The sequence below is a fragment of the Taeniopygia guttata genome, chromosome 3 (assembly GCF_048771995.1).
Source record: "Taeniopygia guttata chromosome 3, bTaeGut7.mat, whole genome shotgun sequence".
Taxonomy (NCBI): domain Eukaryota; kingdom Metazoa; phylum Chordata; class Aves; order Passeriformes; family Estrildidae; genus Taeniopygia; species Taeniopygia guttata.
Window position 1 is genome coordinate 49994824 of NC_133027.1, and position 20941 is coordinate 50015764.

A 20941-nucleotide genomic window follows, 5' to 3' on the forward strand; every position below is an offset into this window, starting at 1 on the left:
CGAAAAAAAGAAACATTACTAAATTCTAAATCTTGTATCTTGCCATATTTTTCAAGCAATATATCCAGTTTAGGAATTTAAAAGCCATGGTTTTGAGGGCAAATATGTTTCTTTTGATTCTTCAGTCTTTCATCCTGGATTTTCTCCAACTGCCTGGCATCTCCTCTTGCCAGAGGAGCTTCTTTTTCTGAGCAACTATGCGTCTTTTCCATATAGGTCCAAAAGGCATTGTGAGGAGTAGCCCTGATAAGAATAGTCCTTCTAGGTCATAAAGGCAAGAAGTCTCTCCAGCTGCTTAATACCCAGTTGTCTGATGTCAGGAAAGGCGTTTGCCAAATCAAACAGGTGTTTCCATCTGTAAAGGGGCACTCACAGGACCTGAAAAGCTATATTGCTGTCTTATATGTGCAAATGTAAAAACTGATGTCTGAAAATAGATGGTCCAGTTATTTTTACAGCAATGCAGGGCTGTCCTTCTAGCATGCTGCGCTTCTTGGAACTGGGGGAAGAAGGGACTTTCTTTCAGCAATGAATGGGAACTCTGGTGACAGGGCCTGTGCTCAGTTAATTCCCAGTGAATTCAAAACCCATTGGTGTTTCAGTCCTCTGGCTAGGTAGCGCTGCCTTCACTCAAATAAAAATTGTTACTGCTACTTTAAGTCCAAAATCAATGTCTTGGGAAAGCCTGTCAGAGCAAGAAGGAAAAACTCTAAACTGGTAGACCCTGATCCTGAGTTTGCTTTCCTCCCTTCCAATGCAGCAGTGCCAGAAGGTGCTGGTATTACTCAGGCATGTTTGTTGACACTTGATGCCTGCTTTAGAACACAGCATGTGCCCCTTTGGCCATGCCCATGCTATCCTGCTAGCATGCTGTCCACTAGCAGCCTGTCTGTATTGGTTTACCCACACTTGCCATCTCTGTGTCATACGGCACTGGCATTAAGGTTATTGACAAAATATAATGTTTTTCAGCTCTCCCACCTATGAAAATCACCAACAGCGTGCATAGACCTGCTAGAAGTGTGGCTAGCCATGGGTAGGTAAGACTCAACAGAATTTGGGAGATGTATGATTCCCTGTAAGGCTAAGTATCTTAGCTATTTTGAGGCATGTAATTTCACTTTGCTTGACATTTGTCTCTTTCTTTTGAAACTAGGTCACCCAGTGAGAGCAAACATTTCTTGGCTGGAGGATCATGGCTGGAGTTTCATTACACACAAAGGCCAATGACCATGCAGCATTTTTGGAAAATATTGTTGAGGACAATCAATCATGGAACAGACTTCTGGATTATTTGTTTTGGCTGTCATCTTTCTAGTATTACTATGAACACAAGAAATACTTCACTTAGTTCCAGCTAGAAAGGAATACAAATGTTAAAAATCATTAACTTATTATACAATGTGTTACAAATTACAATCTGAGACATATTCCATGCCCCAAACTGTTTTTGACAGGGTCATAGTGGAGCACACATTTTAGTCTGGAAACTCAAGTAGAACCTGAATGGCCTTTTCTTGCTTAAATCAATCTCACTTCTGGAGGCAGGTCTTACTGAATTCCACTGCATGAAATTTACATGGCAGGCAGAAAAACTGTCAAATTAATCAAAGGCTGGAGAGCTACAGAAAATTGCCATGCATGTGTCCTTGATCAGAAAACTCAGCAACAATAAGACATCACAAGGATTCTAGAGCTTCAATCAAGTAAACAGCATAACTTTTTAATGGGCTTATTAAGACTGTGCTTGGAGAAAGAGGGAGATAACCTACAGGTGAATTATAAATATATAGGAAAATTAGAATGGCATTATACATGTAAAGAGCTAGTCAAGTGTTTATTATTTTAAAATACATTTAAATGGAAGGATGATATGTAGATGAATAAAATTCAAGCTACCCTGTCTCCTGAAGGGTATTACCTATATAAGAATCACCAAATTAACCCGAGAAGTTAAGAAGGGCTTTTGAGAACTGAAGAATGAAAATATTGAATGGAAGCATGAAAACAGTTGCTTTGTCTTCTCTGCCCAGTGCAGATCCAGCAATGGGTCTGTGGCAACGGCAGCTGGACAGAACCTATGGAAGGGGAAGAATGAAAAGAAGCCAGAAGAGGGAACATGACAGCTGATGGGGAAAGGTCCAAGGCTCAGGAAGAGAGTGTGCCAAGTAGAAGTCCTGATGGCCAAAGTTCTCCCTACACTGAAGTGCCCTGCTTACCACAGTGGGCCAGATTTTACCAAGTTATTATAAATAGGTTTAATGGAGTCTGATTTTAAAAGTGACTGCTGTCAACAGATTCTCTGACTAAAATTACATTATGGAGTACAGAGCTATTATTAAGACTACTTTTAAAGTCCATTATGCTACCATATTTTCTGCACTAAACGAATTTTTTTCAAATTTTATCCTTCAAACTGACACTTTTCATGTAAGCCTCAATCCATGTTTTCCTTTGCAACTTGGTAATTACTAATAATGAAGCTTTTGTTCCCAGCAAATAAACAAAACAATGGCTTTTTTTCCTGTGACCTGTGCTGTGTGGCAGAACCGGAAATTTTGGCAAAATAATATTTCTTACATTAAGAATATGTGTTTGTCATCCCAGTGACCCAGACTGAGCAAGTTAACAGCTGGAGAAAGATCAGGCTTATCTGACACATGCTAAGCAGAGACTTGCACTGAAACTAAAATTCTTTCATGTTACATCTGTGCCAGGCGTATTCCACCACAAACAAGGCAACCAATCTTCCAGCTCCTTTCCCCAGTTCCAAGCAGCAGAAAGGTAGGTTTCGCCAGAAATTTCAGCCCTACTAAAGATTTTGACAGATATTGGTGGAATGCCACAAGAACTTCTTAACTCTGCTAGTTTCCATGTCTCTGTTGTCGGTGGAGTTAGGGAACACAGAGAAGAGATGTCTAAGAGAGGAAACCAAACTCGCTCAGGAGTGGGTGCAAGAAATTGAATCAGTACAGCTCTGTGTCTAGTGGATGCTGTGCTCCTGTAGCTATCTGAAAATTAAACATCTAGTCTGAGATACTGTAGCTGAGATATTGTATTTTGGACACTATCCTGTAACATGTTTGGGGGCACCCTGCTTGAGCAGAGATATTGGACTGGGTGACTTCAAGGGGTCCCTTCCAGTCTCACCTACCCTGTGATTCTATGTGAACCAAACTAAATATGGCAAGCCACCTGGATGCCAGCCATCATCAGTGAAGATAAGGCAAAAGGTGACCCCCTTCCTGCTGTGATACATACCCCAAAACCAGGAGCTGCCACTTTCTGCTTCTGTCTGCAGAGCTACCTAGAAGAGTATCCTAGATGAGGCTCCTAGCCTGTAGACAGCTGCATTTAGGTGAGATAAAGTCCATCCAAAATGTACGGCCTATTAGCTCGGGCATAGTGCCTAATTAATTGGCTGTAGTCCTTTCCTGAGCTAATGCCAGGCTTGCATTTGTGCCAGACTAAGTATCTTTTTTCTGAATGCCATTATTAAGAGCTAAGATACCCTTAAAGAAACTAAAGAACTACACTGTATATAAATTGTATTTCATTACAGGATAAGGGTGCAAAATCAGCTGTTAAAAATGCATGAAATGATAGATTATCTGTGCTGGTCCCTTCATGTCTTTGTAAAGTTTTTAGTCTTGTAATGCAAACATGCCACGAATAGGCTGGATTTGACATAAATAGAAACCACAGTGGAAATAAACTGACAATTGTAAAGCTTCACCAAATGATAAAGATTAGCAAAATATCAAATTAAGTGACAATTGGACAATGCCAATGAATTGAATATAGATAGTATCCTGAAGAAAAATGTCTATTACTTGTGTAATTGAGTACTGTGTCATTCCTGGTATGGATCAGGAAGCTTTTAGGAAAACATGAAGTACTGAAGTATCAAAACTGTTTGTAAATTGGGGTGAGTTCCTAGTTCAATAACAAATTGTGAAGGGAAAAAAGAAAATCACAAAAAATCACCTCCAAAATGAAGCTTTTAGATATTTTAGAAATTCAGGTTTGGTTTTTCTAGAATGGAAAGTACTTATTTTACCATTCAATATTTTTCATTATAAAATCATAGTATGCAAATAGATTAAATGAAAAAATTAGTCTGTGAAACAAAACTGAAATATTTCAACTGATAAAAACCTTCTTTTTGCAGAATTAAGGTCACATTGTTTACTAATATTGATCACTTTTTCTCAATATTTATTTAGTCAAGAATTACTGTAGGATGTGAATAGATTGCTGTTCCAGCCCAGCCAGGATGTTCATTTCCATATTTAGATGATTTACATCCCAGTTACACAGACAACTTCAAATTTAGCATTACCTTTTTTTTCCTTAATTCTTGCCTTCACAACTTTAATGATGTTCTTACATAACTGAGCTTTGTTGTGTCCCATATCTTAAGTGTGTTTTCCCTAACATCACTTAGTTTATTCATTCACAGTCTGCAGAGCATAGGCAAGACCTGAATCGATCAGGGTTTGGGCTTGCATAAAGGCAACCTTACCAGGGTGCCTAAATTATGCCTCCCTTGCAGGTGGCTGCTGAGCCAGTTCTCCTAGAGCAGGTGCCTAATGACCAAGTTTAGCTCATGGATAGGGCACAGATGTCTTTGAAATTGGGACAGATTTCCACATCTTTAGAAGCCTTCTAAAGCTCTCCTGGCTCAGCAAGGAGCTTAGGCATCCTTCTTAGCGGAACAGGGTTGTGACTACCAAGAATTCAGATGTAAATTGGATATCTCTGAGAGTCAGGCTTAATTACAACATCATTTGGGCCTTTTTGCTTGGTAATATTACACATCCATCATCTAATTCGTTGTACCTCGCAGGCACAGAATGAATCTTTACAAGTTCAGTATGATAGAGGTAAATCTTTGCTGTTTTATGTGTAACACCCAGAAAATTTGAGGCAGTGACAAACACAATGAAAAGCACTTAGCTTACAGGGCAGAGGCCACAAGAATAGCGGGTGCTGGCCCAGACTTACCTTCAAAAGCTTCATTGATGACCCCAATTGATGCCTTTTTGTCTTCAAGGCAGTGCATGAAGGACAGTGGAGAGTGTCTTATCTCTTCAAGTTTGTCATGAATATAAGAGAAAGTAGGTCTGTTATGAGGTTCTTGGGACCAGCATCTTGTCATTAAATCACATCTGGGAAAAAAATTTAAATGCAAACAAAAATGGTAATAGAGTCATTCATCTCAACACTTACTATTAAACATCTGGGAAGCAAGTTTGGCCTGAGAACTTTCTTTGTATCACTTTCTGTGGTACAAAGATTATCAACAGCTGCTGAGGCAATGAAAAACAAATTAAAGATAAAAAATTAAAGTCAAGAATAATTACTATAAAACATTTTAATTTTTCGAAGTGGATATTTTTGAGATTGGAAGCAGATGTAACATTAAACAAAAAAGACACATTTGCCATGAACATCTACTCTCACTGAAGAAGTCAGGAATATTTTCTAAGAAGGAAGACAAGGAAATTCTCTCACAGAAAAAGATCTAAAAAATAACAGAAAAGGAAGTGTAAAATCAGAAATGAACTTGAAGTTTTCAATTTATTTAATCCTCCTTCAACTCAAGCTACCTTACATTCAGGAGAAGTTCAAGGCAAACCCTCCTGCACAGGGGGAGTTAATTTCAACTTCTACCTCCAGACCAAAACAAATAGGAATAAGTTTTCCAAAGGCAAAAACTGTATGAATTTCTTATGGGTGCAGGGATTCCAGCCCACCTTGTACAACACTATCGCTACCATTAGTAGAAAATTTATCTCCTGTTTGTCTAAATGATAGGGTTGGTTTTTAGTCCTTACTCAAGGTGAGTTTACGCTACACAAAACTAAATCCTACAAAAGCCAGGGAGAGACAGGCTGAAAACCAAAACATAGCCAACACCTGGACATGCTAAGTGTTGGGAGTGGAGTCTCAAAACCAGAGAGCAGTCAGTGAAAGGCTGTTCAGGAAGCTGCATCTGGAATGTGGAGCATTTACCTCTAAGCCTTAAGTTCAAACCCTCCCCTGACAAACATCTTCCCAGACCTGCTGCTATGTGATACCAGGCGTTAATCTGTTATGTGAAATGAATTGTCTTGCTCAGATCCTCGCTTATCCGTCTTAAAAAGATGACTGCTATCCTTTACCACAACTGGGCATCTTAAAAAGCCCTTCATGACAGCTGGGAGGAAATCGCTTGACTTCTGATTTTTCAACAGTATTTTTCATTAACATATTAATGTCAAGAAAGAATGTGAGTAGAAAAAATGTTTCAAAGCCACTTTTCATCAACCTGTATTCTTGTGGTTTTCAAGTTGAACAGAGTAATTATATTTTTTTCAAAAGGATTCCATGAAATTTTGAAAATTCATTTTAAGAATTTTAAAAGTGGTATTGGCTTCTTAACACTCTGAGTCACTTCATCTGCTTACTTTCAGGTGTACTGGTTATTGATGACACTGGAAATATAGAAGGAAAAGGACTGAATAGGTCTCAAAATAAGGTTAAAGAATTGTTTTTCCTTCTGCTGCCAGTGAAGTGTCTGTCACACTGAATTCTAGTCTTGAATGCTGGAAGCCAAAAAACCTTCTTTCTGGTCATGCTTGTTGGTAGGATATCTAGGCAAACAAACATGAGTTCAGGTGCTGTGCTTCATCAGGTTCGCACTTGGGCTCTCATGAGCAGAGCCTTGTGAAAGAAACAGCCAGCCACTGACCAAGAAAGAAACAGGAAATTATACAAAGTCATACACTCATTCTGGGTTGGAAGGGACCTCCAAGGATCATCTAGTCCAACCCACCAGCCATGTGCAGGGACATATTCCACTACATCAGGTTGCTCGAAGCTCCACCCAACCTGGCCTTGAACAGCTCCAGGGATGGGACATCCACACCTTCTCTGGGTGTTTCACCACCCTTACTGTAAAATAATTCTTTCTTACATGCAATCTAAATTTACCCTCTTTTCATTTATGAAACAAGAACATAGTGAGTGTGGAATATGATTTTTTTTTTGTTTTGTTTCTTATGACCAATCTCTGTCTTTCTAAGTAACAATTTTTTATTGGACAATCTGCTTTCTAAATCCATTCAGTTTTGCTATGGAGTAAGGATATTAACTTCTGCCAAGACTGTAATTCAGTACTGTAATTTTCTCATTTTAATTATATTCAATGTTTTTATTTCCTAAATCAAATTACTTGGTGTTGGCTTAAAATATCAGTACTGGTATTTTTCACTAAGTGTTTAATTCAGATAAGCTTTAGGTTTCTAATGACAAAAACTTTCATGCTCTCTCAGAATATATCTGCAATTTTACATGTACAGCTATTTGTGGCATGTCATTTAGCTTTTGAGGCATGCTGTGACATCCAAAGTTTTAAGTCATACAGTGCAAATTTTCATTAGCTCAGAAACGCATGAGTATGAGACCAGTCAAGAGGGAGAAAGATAGCTTAGATACACTTAAGTGACAGATTGAACATATCCCTATATTTTTGGGGAGGCAGACATGGGCTAGCAAATAGTGCATAACTTCAACATAAGAAAGAGACCCAGAGGTTTCCCCTACTTCATGGGGAAAGCCTGTCAGGAAGAAATGAAAAATGACCGTTCCAAACACAACATTAGCTAAAAGTTTATGTTAGGTTCAAGAGCTAGGTTCAAGAGCTAACCTTTACACTAGATGTACACATACTAACTCATACTTCACACCTGTGTTTTATCTGGGGGCAAGAACCAAATGTCCAACAGAGCTGCTTATGTGGGGCTAGTTAGAATTTGAGAGCCTGCAAAGAACTAATATTCAGTATCTGATATTGGAGACAGATTAGCAGTTCTTTTCTCACATGAAATGAGAAATACAACTGATGTGTGATTTTCTCAGAAAATGAGAAAATTTGTCATGATAAAGAGTCCTGATTTCACCTGATGCATTCTGTGCTAGGCCACCTTCTCTCTCACTCTCTTAATCCCTCCAGGGAATCATTGCCGGAAACAAACAGCAAAAAGCTTTTAGTTACCAAATTAAAATTTCTTATGAAAGTCGGTTGAAATCAACTTTAAGTCAGCGAATGTCCTGGTGCTTGTACAAATTCTCTAGACTGTAATCCACAGACTTTGAGGATTTGTTAAATTAGCTCAGTTCAGTCCAAACCTTGGCATTCTTTTGGATGCAAGCCTCAAAACGCATGGCTGTGCCAAATGTGGATCTCTGACTGCAAATGTATTTACATTAATAAATCTAATTCGTGTTTCAATATATGTGTCTCATTTATACATCCCCAATACCCTTTTTCAATTATTTACCCAGCTTCACTTAGCCACAGTTCTCTGGGGAAAAGCAGTTCCTGTAGTAGCAACTTATGGAGGCAAGGGGAAGAATTTTTCCCCCCTTCCAAATAAAAAACCAAACAAACAACCCACTTCCTTTATGCTTTTATACCCTAAGGTTTCTGTGCCAGCCCTACTTGCACTTGCAGTGTAAGCCTATCACAGATTCCTAAACACTTCTCAGCTGAAGTACTTTGGCCTTTGAACTCTCTTCCTATCAGTGATGGTTTGTTTTGTCAAATGACAATGAGCAAGCCAAAGTGCTGAGGAGACAATTACTGACTGCTGATGTCCTGATGCAGGTTCAAAACCACAAGGAGGGAAGCAGGAATGTCAAGAATCCCGGCATGCCATTAATGACCTAGCAAAGCAGCAAAAAGCTGTTTACCTACTGACAGAAGCTGCATGCAGGTGCTGAGTGTTCACCAAATGAGATAAAGGATGGTACAAGAGTCTAAGCTCATCAGCAATTTGGCTTTCAAAAACTACTATTAGGCACTGATCCTACAAGTTACAACAGGCAGAGCAGTATGTGAGACCTATCTGCTATGCTAAATTCAAGATCCGGGACCTTAAAAATTATTTCAACCAAAGTTTTCTTGATTTTTCTGAAGAACTAGTCACTCATTTTAAGGCAATTTATGAGCCTTTGCTTAAGTTTGAATGTCAGACTAGTACATGGATATAGCTGCCTCCTGTGTTTTTTATTCACAGGACAGATGTTGGAAATTTTTTGAGGAAACCTTTCTCAGCAGAAAATATTGCAATTAAAATTTCTTTGGACTTTCATTTGTTCTGTGACTTCCAGTTCTCCCCCTGTTATTAAAATAAAATTCTAAGCTCTTCAGTTCTTCAGTTCCTCCAAGTGCTAAAGCTTGGTTTGTGGTTTTTCTGTGTTTTTTATTGCTAACATGATATTTCAGCTATACCTACATAATGATAAATAATCACCTTCTCCTAAGCTCTGAACATAGTTATCAGTGTAGCATCTGTCATGAAGGTATTGGCTTGTCAATCACAGAATTATTCTCAAGTCTTTTCCTCAGCCTAGGAGTAAGAATTGTTCACTTTCAGCAGCCTCTCCTATTTGTAGGACCAGCTGTCATGTGCATTGTTGTGACTGCTTTTGCTGAGCGTGTGATAAAGAAATTGAGACATGAAATTAGACAATACTGAATGATTGTTAAGCTCATGTTCTGCTTCCTCCTTTATGCACCTCTATAATCAGTACAGGTTTGATCCACTGGATGTATTTATCTTATTCTGTTAATTGCAAGAATTTTGCAATTAAACCTGAGTTTTGTGCTCAAGACATAAACAGAAATTGAAGGATTTACTAATCTAGCCCAGCTAAAGACTAACCAGAGGTGCAGACTTCCCTTTTCAAACTGTATTGCCTCAGCTTTTCTTATTGACTTTTTTGAGCTCTCTCTAAAGAGTGTATTTTTCATGTATGTTCTAATATTAGCCTATTACTGCACCTACCATTAAGAAAGTTTTATCCACAGTCACGGACACATGATGTACAGGACCAGTAAAGTCTTTCTTAGACCATCTTAAATTCCAACCAGTACCTTCAGGTACTCTCAGCCTGTTCTCACACTCCTACCAGATCCATGCCTTAAATTCTTATTCACAGGCTGGTCTACTGGATGAATTAGTAGCAGGTTGGCCAGTTTTACTGGGAACAAAAATGGGTGTTGGGCTCTTCATGGGCATGACCAACTTTCAAAATTATGACCAGCTGGCCAAAAGCCTCTTGATTCTTATAAATATTATCAACAACATTGAAACAAAATTAACTTACAGGTCATCAGGACAATTGTTTGGAGATTCCAGCCTTCCTCCTGATCGTACATGGTGTAAAACTTCTGTATTGGAGAAACCTGGATATGGCTGTTGACCCAAAGTCAATGTTTCCCACACTAGTATTCCAAAAGCCCTGAAAAAAACCATTAAAAAAAAAAAGAAGACAGAAAAATTAATAACCATAGCCATCATGAAATCTCCCTATTAACAGTTAGATTGAGTCTAACCTAAGAATAAGACTCAGAAAAATGAGGAGTAAGATTTAATTTGGTTTTGTCCCTAAGCCAGGCTCTAGAATAGCTAAAATAAATGTGTAGAACTGAGATTCCCCAGACTCAGTGAGATGCAGATCAGAAGACACTGAGTTCCCCCATCTTCCCCAAGAAACACTCAGGTTGAGCATGTCCTCATATAAACAAGTGTTCTGAAATCTCTAGAGGTGTGATTTAAAATGGAGAAAGACAAGTTCTTCCAAGCACCACTTGTGGAGCAATCAGCAACTTCTTTGGTTTGGCACAGCGTACTAAACTACTTTCTTAGATAAGTGCAAGAGTAGCAGTCAAATAGATAGGTGCAGGCACTGGGGACTTGGACAAGACCTGTGGGCTGAGTACGTGTGGCCACCAAAATCTAAACTTGCGTGAATATCAGGTTTCATGGATCTGGTTTATTCTGGGTTTTTTTTTTCACGTCTCACAACAGTGGGTCTCAGCTTCTTCATAATAAAGTCAAAGCCACTCAAATACACACTTTTAGCAACCCTCCACAAAAAAAAAAATGCTGTGACCTTCCCCTGACAATGCTGCAAAGTCTGGTTTTCAAAATAAAGAAGTCACTAGAAGAGGGTGAAACTGTAAGAGCAAAGTTGAAAGGAAATGTCAATAAACCTAATGGAAAACAAAACGGAACAGCATGCAGGCAGTCAATTCACTCACCAATCAATCAAAAACCACACTGTGGGCCTGGTACAACTGTAAAATTATTTGAGTGACACTACTAGTTCCTTCCAAACAAAATCCAAAGAGCTCAAAGCATAAAGAAATATGTCCATGAAATATACTGTCGTGGTATCAAATATTTCATTAGATCCTTAAAATTTAATTTAGGAGAAACTCTGCCCGAGCTGAAAAATTATTAGAGATGATAATATACAACCTTGTAATTCCTCCTCTAAACCAATATTTTCTTGCTGCAGAATTTAGTACAGTTATTGCCACAGCTATAACTCACCAGACATCAGAGTGACTTGTAAAGACACCATCAATAAGGCTTTCAGGAGCCATCCATCTGACAGGGAGTAGACCTTCTCCTCTTTTTCTGTAATAATCATTTTTATAGACATCTCTGGCAAGTCCAAAATCACCAATCTTCACTACCCGGGATGAACACTCATATTCCTTCTCGGACACAAGGCAGTTGCGAGCAGCCAAGTCCCTGATTTGTACAGCAGAGAAAAGAGGATGGAGTTAGCATTGCAGAAAAACTCAGATCTGTAAGTTATCTGGCTCAATATTCTCTTCAGAGCAGTGCTAGGCCCAAGGCTGTGTCAAGTAATTTAGGGCCTCACCTAGTTAAGTTTGGCATATCTTCAAGACTGGAGATGACACAGCCCTTCTGGACAACCTGTTTCAGTGATTGTTCTGGGATGTTGTGAACAATATTATCTAATTTCCTTTGCTGTAATTTGTGCTTGTTGCTTCTCAGCTTCTGCCTGTACCTCTCTGAGAAAAGTCTGGCTCTATGTCCTCTAAAACTACCCATTAGGCAAAGACAGTACATGGATCTTCCATTTGTCCTTCTCTCTTGCACAGGATACGATTCTTGCCTAAGGTGCAGTAAGTCCTTAGTTCAGACCTTAGAGCAGCCCACCATTTTGGGAGAGAACTGTGAGTGATATTTAGCAGAAAAGCATAACCTTAGATTTCACACCAGTGCTCTCTCCTGTCACATTACATAGTGAAATCTTTCTAGACATTTTTTCTTGGGTAAGATAATGAGTCCCAATACTGTGGGTAAACCTGGGATGACTCAGGAAGTATGTTCTGTACCTGTGTATAAAATGCATTTTCTCTAAATAGACACAGCCTTTGCAAACATCCAAACATATATCCAAGAGGTCAGTGACTCTCAGTAAAGGGCTCTGGAGCTACAAGAAACAAAGACAGAAGTTAGCTATTTCTTCCAGCTTTACCAAGTCAGAATGACATACTCCCCATGCAAGACAGCCTCATTGAAATGCATTTCCCCATTTGAAATATATAGGATTTTTCCAAAAGAGTCAAAGCACAGGTGCAAAATCTCTGTATGTCAATCGATTGAATGTTAATTTGAAGGGTAAATTGCCAAATCACTGCACTGTAAGGAAGGAGAACACATCCTGTTTGATTTGCATCTCAGAATAACCTAGGACCTTCAGAGCTGTGGAAGAAATAGGGTCCTGAAAATTTCCTCCCTCTATCAGATCAGGTTTGTTTGTTGCTGTATTAATCAATATAACATATTTTTCTAGTAGAACACATGTATATACATTTCAGTAGAATTCAACACTGACTGAAGATTTGATCTTATTATGTAAATGAACTATGTAATTGCTATAATGCTATAAAATTTTATTTTGACTTTGTGTCATATCATCCATATTCCTATTCCACACACTAACTGGAGAAAAATTTACTTGAAGTTGTTAATTCTTTATTCTTTTCTTTTCTTCTAAATAATTTGAGGACATGGGCACAGGGACAGTATATTCTTACATGCTTGGACTATGCCTCTCACATTAAGGATATGATTGTTATTCAAAGACAAAAAAAATCTCTCTATGATTCCTAACAAACCACATACATGACCACCATTATTTATTACCACTTTCAAAAGGACAGTATATGATTTTCACAGTGAGAAATCAGCAGTCATCTCATGACTGAAACCACAATTTTGGTCAGTGATCTAATGACATTCAATCTTCTTCACAGCATCACTGATTGCAAGGTCAGCACTGAACACTGAGGTCCCAGGGTGTTAAGGATAAGCCAGGTCAGATCTTGCAAGTACAGCTGAATATGAGCATGGGCTTTTAAAAAGGGAAAAACTGAGAAACTCTGGGCAGCTACTGGTTAAAAATATTATTCTTTTTGTCTTCACCTTTTTCTTTCTGGCTCCTCGTAAATAGCTAAGTAGATCCCCTCCTTCCATCAGCTCCAGTATAAGATACTGAGGTTCATTTAGCAGACACACACCAAGTAGCTTCAGAATGTGGGGATGATCAAATTTGCTAAACAGAAGGAAAAAGGTGTAAGATTACATATGAGAAATTCAGCTGGTTGATAGCTAACTAACAGAGTGTTTATATTTGCAAACAACGAATGAGCAGTTTGGCCTTTACAGTCCTGGTTCTATGAACGTGATTCAGTAGCTCTCGGTGCCTGGATTTGCTCAGTTATGGGGAGAGTTCAGGGACATCCTTCCAAAGCACAGGCTTACACTCTCTTTGACAGGCACTCTAATGCATGCACATGTATTAAAAAGCACATTTCATCATATTTCCAGGAAGCAAAGAAAAGTAGTCAAATGGCAATTTCTTCTAGGAATAAGATGATTCATTACCTGTACATTAAAGGTATCTACATTATTTCAATAGAGTATTTTTACTACTATATTTACAGTAGAACTGCTGATTCAGAGAAATACACAAAAGTAAAAGCCCATGGTGCAATATATTATTTTCACAGTTCAGCAGGGGACAGTTTTTCACAGTACATTTGCAAGAGTGCTCATTACATATGAGTAATACTTCTAAGTGCTACCAATTGTTTGTGTGTGTGTGTGTAAGACAGGGATTACCACAGAGCAATCAGTACTCTCAATACTACAAGTATTCTTCGAAGAATGAAGAATATTTATTGCCTCTGACAGTGCCTGTGTTTTTTGAAGCACTTCACTTATGCTAGAAAATGGTTTTCCCTTCTCATGCTGTGTGAAAGCACTTGCACAAGCAGCCAGAGAAACTTGACTCTGTTGGGAGTATTGACGGTGTCCAAAATGCTGTCAAATGCAGCAGTGTAAACAAACAAAAGAGGGACATTTTCCTTCTAATCTCTTTCAATTCACCTAATCTCAGGTGTGGGCAAAGACTCTTGCAAAAAGTGTGATTTAGAATTTGACAGTTCCCCCTGGCCCCTAGCACATACCTCTCAATCAGACAAACTTTGGCACTCTCAGGAACAAAAAGAGGGGAAGGAACACCTGGCACTTTCCTCTGCACCCAGTGCAGACCTTTCTCCACTGAACTATCATGCCTTACTTCCCCAGGGATGGGACAGACACAAGAATTTCCTACATGTATTTGCAGACAAACCACTCTCCAATGACCAATATCAAATGACTTTTTGAAATAGAGGTGACTCAATTTTCCCTTTGCTGCATAGCAGTAAAAAAGGAACAAATAGCTCTGGCTTAACTGAGCCAACATTACAAGCCAATTTTTAATGAACATCCAAAAAGGCAAGTAAAATAAAAGCTGCACTTACATATCTTACAATTTGCATCTTATATACTTTATCTCTTTGTAAGCACTTAGATGCACTTGTTTTTCCTTTCTATCCTTGGTTTCGTTTAGGAGACCTCACAGATGAACATCAAGCGAAATCTTTAAATACTCCATGATTAAATTAAATAACTCTTTTTTATATTAAAAAAAATATTCAAATAACATAAAATATACATTATTATTATTATTATTATTATGAGTATTATTGTTATTATTATTATTATTATTATTATTATTATTATTATTATTATTATTATTATTTGTATTATTTGTATTAGTATTATTGCTGGTTTTGACATTGCTGCTGCTGGTGCTGATGTTTTTAATTACTATGGGGATTATATAATATTTAAACATTTCTATTCTCTTCATTTCTGCTTCATTGTATTGGTGTGTCTATGGGCCCATGTCAATATTTACATTTAAATACAAAACATTTTCAGTTATATACTCCTCCAGGATTCCTGGGTTTGGATTATTGTCTGCAACAAGAATTGAGAGAGCCTCAGAAACTTTAACTGTGGGTTAATATAATTTCCCTACTACACAGGAAAAAAGACCTTAGCTGTGTTTATGACTGCTAGGTAGACTGAAGATGGATTATGAAGAGTTTACACACAACTCTTACTCTTTATCATTAATTTGCACTTTAATGACATGGCCAAATTTGGTTTTAACAAGCCTTTTACCTCATTAAGTTACAGTGAGAAAAGGCAAAAAATGCTAGATATATTTTTTAAGTGTGTAACCACAAAAAAAATTGAATTATGTGAAAATCAACTTCCAGTTTGATAACCACATTTTCTGCACAGAAATAAAGCCTTCATTTTCAAAAAATTGCTTCTGCTTCTGCATGCATGAAATAAAAAAGTGCAAAAGTGTATCTGAGAACTAAACTACACTTTCAGTCTTATAGTACCAGTTGAAAACTTCAGCTGAACTTGTTTCTGGGACACTGTAAAAAACGAGATTTCCAGCTGAAACACAAACTTTATTAAGTGAAATTCTTGCAGTGGTGACAGATGCATAATTTAACACTACCTCAATAGAAGGGCTATGTGGCAACACCTAGTGGCACATTTAAAAAAAAATGTCTTCCGCTGTAAGTTACAACTTTAAGGCATCGGTTTATTCTGATTTGTTTCCTTCAGTAAAATGGGATTAGTCGAATTCTGACCATTGCATTTAGCAACTAACTTGGTTTAGGGGAGTGAAGATACCGAAATACACCAGTACAATCCCAAATAAATCCATGATATGAGCATATTGAACTTGCAGTCTATATAGTAAATTTTATTTATCAGAATTATAGCTTTAGTTACATGATATACATCAGTAGTGGTTTACTTGTTTGACAGAAACAAGAACACCCCAAAAATGCCACAATAATCTGTTTAGAGGAAAGTGCTGCTTTCATTCCCCTGGAAAGCCACTACATTCAGATGATACCAGCTCTGAAGGGTGCCCAGGGACAAAGCTGTCCCTACCTCATTAAGTGTGCCTCCTTCAAGAATTCACTCTTCTCATGGTCTGTCGCACCCTTCTTCAAAGTCTGCTCAACAGAAAGAAGTGTAGTAACATTTGGTCACCATCACTGTTACCACATGGTGCTTAAGTAAAACAATCAGACATAAATTTTTTTCCAGAAATCATTACAAGGCTGAGCTTTAAGAGATTTGCAAGAAACACTGCAAGGAAATATCCAGATCAGCCCAACACCCATTTCTCAGCTAAAACCTCTGAGACAGATCTCTCTGCTCACCCCATTCTGTTGCAAGAGAACAGATTATTGTGATTACCTTGACTGCTACTTTGGATTCTCCACTTCCATCTGCCAGGATATCCACTGCAGTCCCTTCATATACCTCTCCAAATGCTCCACTTCCTAACAATTTATGTAAGTTAAGTTTGTTCCGAGGGAAAGCTGGCAGTGATTCAATCTCTGCTTGAGAAGGAAGAGTGCTAAAAAACAACAATATTAGTCACTTGTTCATACCTAAGGATTTCTGAAATTCTATCAAAATTCAAATGAAGCCGGTACTATTTGTCTCATCATATTTAAGGGGAGCTCAGATGAGGCCTGGATGTTTTGGAAGTTCCTGGAAAACACCAGGTCTTCTTCCTTCTCTGGTCACTTGCGCTTCTTGCCAGACTGACATGAAGGATGGGCTGGGGGAGATCCAGGCTGGGCTGTGTGCCAGAGGGGCAGCATGGCAGGGCATGCTTAGGAGCAGACCTGCCCTGCAGCAAACATGAAGCTCTTAACTCTACCTCGAGGTTTCAGGGATGAGTGCCCTGATGTAAACTGGTTCAGGGAAGACCTCTTCAATGTTTCTGTCCTGAAAATACATTTGCTCTGAGAACATACCGTACAGCATAACAGGCATTGGCTAGTCCCACTGTCTCAGCCATCCCCCTGAGTTGAGCTAGTTCTTTATCTTCCTTGATAAACACTATCTGTCCAGGCAAGGCCGGTTTTCTGGATTTCAATCTTTTCTTCCATACTGGAATAGAAGAGGAAATCATTAGGTGTTTCACTCTGAAAGGTCAAGTTTTTATAAGGATATACACAAGTATAGAATTCCTTAAGCACTCCTGTGTTCTCCCTGCAGTTAATCAACAGCAAGAAATGCCTGAGCATGGAGTGAATTTCTATCCTGTCTTTCATATAATATGATGATTTTGTCCTTCAGAAATATAATAAGCCATCTCTAAGGCCTCAAAGAATGAGCATATACAAATTCCTCCCAGCTCCCATCCTTAGGAGCATTTCCCTAAATCTGGAGGCCAATCATTTCCCACCATCTGAGCTGCCTTTCACCAAGGCTTGGCAAACCAAGGGTAAACAAAAAAACTCAATCACATACCAAAACCAAGTAGCATGACCACAGCCAAACACAGCACAACAACTCCAACCACAGAAGCAATGGCAATGATGATACCCATGGACATCGTATTATCTGTTAAAGAGAAAAGAAAATTTGTTTAATTACTGTGTATGCATGCAATGTCAATCCCATTGAGGGGAGCACACATGAGAAAACCCTTAAGCTCGCTGCTATGTAAAAGTCAAAAGTCAAAGAACTGCACAAAGCTCTCTTGTAGGCTCTATGTGGGTGTGTATTTGGTCAGACTAATCCTTCTCCCCTAGATTTCAGCCATTCCTGTGAGCTAATGTGTATGCAGAAATCGAAAAGGCTGAACTGTTTGACTACTCAAGGTGGGATTTCCAAGAGCACCTACAAAGTGTAAGTCTAACATTCTGTCTGAAGGCTAGAAGTAATTCTGATATCTTTACCCAATGTGTGAGCTTGCCTTTTTTTCAAAGAAGCACATCATAAAGCAGAGTGGCAGAACCACAGAGACAAAGTGCTATAAATGAGCAGAAGGACTTTTCAGGCCCTCTGCTCTGAGCAAAAGAGCCTGGATGAGCACTAGCAGCAGGGGTCACGATATGAACATCACCTCTTATTACATTAGAGACATTGGTTTACCTTTGCAAAAATATTGTTATTAAAATAGCCAGTCTCTGTTCCTAAACTGATATGAATATTTAGAATAACAAAAAAAAAAAAAAAAAAAAAAAGACTAATGGAATACAGAAGTACAAGACATACCTTCACTCAAAATTATATCCATGCTAATGTCACTATATTCACCAAGTCCCAACACATTTGCAGCTGCTGCTCTGAACTGGAAAGTTCCTTGTAAGTTCTTGGCCTTCCATGTGCAAATAGTGCCACAGGAGCCATTGTAAACCACCTCCCACATGGACTTCACATCGCTGCTGTTGCCAGACTGTTTCCTGCAGCATGAACAGCACGACACAGGAATGTCATTAATGCCACGAGGGCACTTTACTGCTTCACCCCCAGCCCATTTTTTGCTTCAGTTTCATGGTTTTCACAGCATTTCTCTGCCTGCATAAAAGCTCAATCTGGTTGTGGGATTCTGGCTACAGAGAAGAAAATTGTGCCATGCCATTTCAGCAGTGCAAGTAATCAAACATCTTTATCTTGGCATTGCAAATTAAATATTAGAACACTTTAGACACAAAAATCTGTTCAGTATATGCCTGATTCACCTGTTACAGTATATGCCTCACAGGCAAGATTCTGAAATGTTCCTATTTAGCTTTCTGGCAAAAAAAAATTTTTTTTTTCTACTGTGCTAGAGCTTTTTGCCCTTCCAGACCCAGAATAATTCAGTGTCTCTTGTGCATCAGGTTTCACAAGCTAAATAGGAAGCAAGTAATTGGCAACAAAGGTACCACTCTTTAGCTAGCCACTTTCCCATAGTATCTGCTGACTGCTGGGTGTATTTCCTCCTTTCCCCATTGAACTGAGATTGATTGCTCACAATAAATTCAGAGGTGATTATTCACCAACCAAAAGAAGACCACGTACCTAAACTTGAAAGGTCATATCTGAAATATCATTTCGTGTCACACAACACCTTAATACATCATGTGAAATGACCTTCATGAGCAAGTCACTCATTCTCCCAACATACTTTAATGAAGAAAAAAGGCCAAACACTTCTAAACCAGAAAGACATGGGAAAACTCATGCCCCTGTTGTGTACATGTTGCCACTAGAGCTGTATGAAAAACAGAGGTTGTTTAAAAGGGCTAGGCAAACATTTTCTAGAACGCTGTGCAAGTGACCTAACATTTTTCTACCTGGTGTGAAATTCAGACAAAGACATCAGCCTGTGTATATTTAAACTGCAAGAGAAAAGCTGACTACATTAAAAGACCCCCTCAGTGATGCATTATGATTCCAGAGATGAGTAAGAAGCTGGAGCCTAGAGAACACAGCAGCTAATGCACAGGCCTGGCAGACCTTTCCTTACCCACCTGCAGCAAGTCAGGTACAGATTGTCTCCTGGCATATCAAAATTATTGTTTTCTCAGAGCATGCATGTCAGTGCTTCTGCATGCTCACAGAACTTTAGGAAGCTTACAGCACCAGGAAAATATATCTGGGTTAAAACTTATATAGGAAGGGCATTTCCAGCTCAGAGTGATGTCAGTCCTTAGCTTTCATAAGCACAGAGAAAGAAATAATGGCTGAGTTTAGAAAACTGCTTCCATCCACCAGCAATGACTTCAAACAATCACTGGAATATTTCAGAAGATGGATTCTCCTCATTTTAAAAGAATGCATTAATTAAACTTTGCACTAACTGCTTTAAAGAAATCTCTCCAGAGTCATGATAAAATACTTAGAAGTTCAAAGTCACTGTCCACAGCAATATACTCTAAGCTGCCCAGTCAGTCCTTCCAATGCCAATGCAGGAATCAGAGTGACCTGGCACTCTGGTGTGACATCAATAGCCCAGGCAATCAGTATTTGATAACAGAGCACTTTAAGAATTATACAGTCATCCTACATTAATGCAAATACTTTATTTCTGGCAATATTACAACACCTTTTCAAAGTCACGAATATATTTGTACATATATTTTAGCCAAAAATACATAGTACATGTAACTTGAGATTTGTGATTTGAAATTATCTCTAAATCTTCTAATTCACTGACAGATCCAAATATATGTTTTTCAAGATTGCTCTGAAAATGTTAGTGTTTATTTTCCTTCTGTGTTTTCCAGAATTTCTGGAAATTATGGATACTTGGTATATCTAAGAAAGAGATTTCAATGGAAAGGGCCTTTTGCATCATATACATTTTATTCCTCCCATCAGAGCCAACATGAAAAGCCCTGCACACCCAGATTCGTTCTGGGCTGCTACAAGTGGGAAGACTGCCTCATGCATTGCTTACCTGCTCTCTAAGATGTAGTAAGTCAGTTTGCTTCCATTGTCATCAGCCTTTTCCCACTGTAGAGAGTTTTTGGGGTCTTCAGCTCTTTTAGGGACTCCTGGCTTACTGGGAACACCAACTTAAGTCAAACAAGGGAAGAAACAGAACCCTTAAAATGTGTTTGTATCATGACAAAGGGCCAAGAGGCGCAGAGAAAAATCTGATGTGCACAAGGGTGTTTAGACATACAAAAGGAAGGAGCATCTATATTAAAAATCCTCATAGAAAATGAATCCTTGGCCTTCTCTTTTTGATGGATAAATTCTAACATTTTTATTCACATGCAGCCTTTCACCAATAATGAGTTCACTTGTGTTATAGGCATTTCATTTCAGTTCCCCTCACTCTTTCCTCTGCTCCACTTGGAAATGAATCTCATTTCTTTTCCCCTATTAGTTCTGAAGGTGTG

The 20941-nt window shown here is 38.6% G+C and overlaps 1 protein-coding gene across 3 annotated transcripts in view; it reads right to left on the reverse strand.

Annotated features, from left to right (window-relative positions):
- ROS1 (ROS proto-oncogene 1, receptor tyrosine kinase) overlaps window positions 1-20941 on the reverse strand; it is a 69070-nt gene that overhangs the window by 5355 nt on the left and 42774 nt on the right. For 2 of the 3 annotated variants that reach the window (XM_072926802.1, XM_072926804.1), the window contains 11 exons: window positions 20494-20611; window positions 18324-18511; window positions 17574-17666; window positions 17075-17210; window positions 16506-16668; window positions 16194-16258; window positions 13302-13431; window positions 12209-12306; window positions 11391-11594; window positions 10159-10293; window positions 5004-5171 (listed from right to left, as the gene is read on the reverse strand). In XM_072926802.1, the coding sequence (XP_072782903.1) occupies window positions 5004-5171; window positions 10159-10293; window positions 11391-11594; window positions 12209-12306; window positions 13302-13431; window positions 16194-16258; window positions 16506-16668; window positions 17075-17210; window positions 17574-17666; window positions 18324-18511; window positions 20494-20611 (1498 nt within the window). The remainder of the gene's footprint in view (window positions 1-5003; window positions 5172-10158; window positions 10294-11390; window positions 11595-12208; window positions 12307-13301; window positions 13432-16193; window positions 16259-16505; window positions 16669-17074; window positions 17211-17573; window positions 17667-18323; window positions 18512-20493; window positions 20612-20941) is intronic. The other variant, XM_072926803.1, reaches the window with a different exon arrangement.